This window comes from Aplysia californica, unplaced genomic scaffold (genome assembly GCF_000002075.1).
Source record: "Aplysia californica isolate F4 #8 unplaced genomic scaffold, AplCal3.0 scaffold00071, whole genome shotgun sequence".
In the NCBI taxonomy this organism is placed as follows: Eukaryota; Metazoa; Mollusca; class Gastropoda; order Aplysiida; family Aplysiidae; genus Aplysia; species Aplysia californica.
The window spans coordinates 1,351,003-1,353,438 of NW_004797341.1; the positions used below are offsets into that span (position 1 = coordinate 1,351,003).

A 2,436-nucleotide genomic window follows, 5' to 3' on the forward strand; every position below is an offset into this window, starting at 1 on the left:
CCATCCCAATCTCACCTGTTATAATATCCCATCAAGCAGGTGCAAGCCCCATCCACACAGTTCGAGTTATCCGTGCACTCCCCAGCCAGATTCTCACACACGTCCGTGGCGTTGAGTATCTCCCTACACAGGCCCTCACGTGGGTAAAAACCGCTCAAGCACGTGCATGCCCCCTGTGCACACCTAGCGTTGTCCGTGCACTCACCCAGCAACCCCTCACACGGCCCGGAGGCAGGGACCACGGGCTCACACACCCCGTTCTTGGCGTAGTAATCGTCCACGCACGTGCATTGTGAGTTGACGCACCGCGCGTTGGCGACGCATCCCCCAACGGCTTCGTTGCACGACAAGCTGGCGTTGATAAGCCCGCTGCAAAATCCGTCTTTGGGGAAGTAACCCTGCACGCATTCGCACGCCCCGGTAACGCATTGCGAGTTGGCCACGCATTCTTGAGCGACCCCCTCGCAAGGGTTTTTCACGCGAATTTTTTCCACGCAAAGCCCCTGTCTGGCGTAGAACCCTTGCAAGCATTCACAAATCCCGCTCTGGCACTGAGCGTTGGCCGTGCACTCACCAGCCACGCCCTCGCACGCGTTTTCTGCAGGGATGAGCACCTGACAGCCTCCATCTTTGGCGTAGTGTCCGTTGTCACAGCGACAGATGCCGCTGGTGCAGGTGGAGAAGTCCACACACTCCCCGGGTACGTTCTCGCAAGCGTCGGTCGAGTTGATTCTCTTGGCACACAGACCCAGACGGTCGTAGTAGCCGACCACACACGTGCACGTACCCGACAGACACCGCGCGTGAGCCACGCACTCGCCGGGTAGGTTCTCACACGGCTGGGAGGCATTTCTCAGCACGTGACATAACCCGCTTTTAGCGTAGAAGCCTCTCTCGCACGCGCATGCGGCGTCAACGCAAGCAGCGTTGGCGACGCACTCACCCTCAACGCCTTCACAGGGGTCAGGGACTTTGAGTAGAAGCTCACACTTCCCCTTCCTGGGGTAGAACCCGTCCACACAGGTACACAAGCGCCGCTCACACCGTGCGTTGGCCACACATTCTTTAGGCGTGCCATCACACGGCTCTGTAGCGTTGATAATGTTCTTACACAGACCGTCCTTGTTGTAAAAACCCTCGTCGCACGTGCATTTCCCCAGAAGACACGTCGCGGAATCCACGCATTCACCGACGACGTTTTCGCACGGTTGCGTGGCGTTGCGCACCATTTCGCACCAACCCATCCTGGCGTAGTAGCCCGCCGCGCAAACACACTCTCCGTTCGTGCAGACAGCGTTGGGCACGCACTCTCCAGCAATCTCCTCGCACATCTTCTCCGCTTTGATCAAGCTCTCGCACTGTCCGTATCGGTTGTAGAAGCCGGAGTCGCACCGACACCGACCGTTGACGCACCTCGAGTTGGCCGTACACTCCCCGGCGATACCACCGTCACAGAATTGCGTAGCGTTGTTCACCATACGACACAGTCCGTTTTTGGCGTAGAAGCCGGACTCACACACGCATTCACCCATCACGCATTTCGCGTTGGCAACGCACTCACCAACAAACCCTTCACACGACTGTGTAGCGTTCTTGATGACTTCACACATTCCGAGTCTCGCGAAATAGCCAGGATCACACTCGCAAGTCCCTCTCATGCATTCAGCGTTGGCCATACACTGACCAATGCCATCACAGGGTTTTTTAGCTTCTATCAGCTCGTTACAAACGCCGTTCTTGGCGAAATAGCCCGGTCCGCACTGGCAAAAGCCTTTCGTGCAGTTCGCGTTGTCTACACACACCTCAGTGCTGACGTCACAACGTGTCTTCGCGGGTATCAAATCAACACAAGCGCCATTTTGGGGGAAAAAGCCGATGTTGCATTCACACACCCCGCCAACACACTCTGCGTTGTCAACACACTGACCAACCCCATTGCAGGGATTTTCGGCTTCAATCAAAGTCAAACAGCCGCCATCTTTGGCGTAGAACCCTTTAACGCAGACGCATCTCCCGCCAACACACTCCGCGTTAGCAATGCACGTTCCGGGCCCGTCGAAACACGGCTCGGTGGCGTTCACTAGCGGCAAGCAGCGCCCGGATCGAGCATAATATCCCGGGTTGCACTCGCAAGCACCTCGCGTGCACTCAGCATTTGCGACGCACAGTCCGAAACTTTCACACGTCTCTGGAACTAGGATTCTCGGCATGCAACGATTTTCCCAGGACACGAAATCGTCCAGGCATTCGCAGACGCCGGCCAGGCACTCGGCATCGCGCACGCACTGACCCCTGGCGGTGCAGTTGAGGTCGGGTTTGATCCGGGGCCTGCAGTCATCGGTGGTGGCGTAGTAAGCGTCCCCACAGACACAGAGGCCCCGGGTCGGGTCGTCACAGTACGCGTTCTTCACACATCTGGGGAGGAGATGAGAGGGA

The 2,436-nt window shown here is 57.6% G+C and overlaps 1 protein-coding gene across 1 annotated transcript in view; it reads right to left on the reverse strand.

Moving 5' to 3' along the window:
* The window catches only part of LOC101861878 (neurogenic locus notch homolog protein 3), a 23,054-nt gene that overhangs the window by 13,313 nt on the left and 7,305 nt on the right, over positions 1 to 2,436 (reverse strand). The window contains exon 3 of the mRNA XM_035968636.1: positions 57 to 2,415. Coding sequence (XP_035824529.1) covers positions 57 to 2,415 — 2,359 coding nt within the window. The remainder of the gene's footprint in view (positions 1 to 56; positions 2,416 to 2,436) is intronic.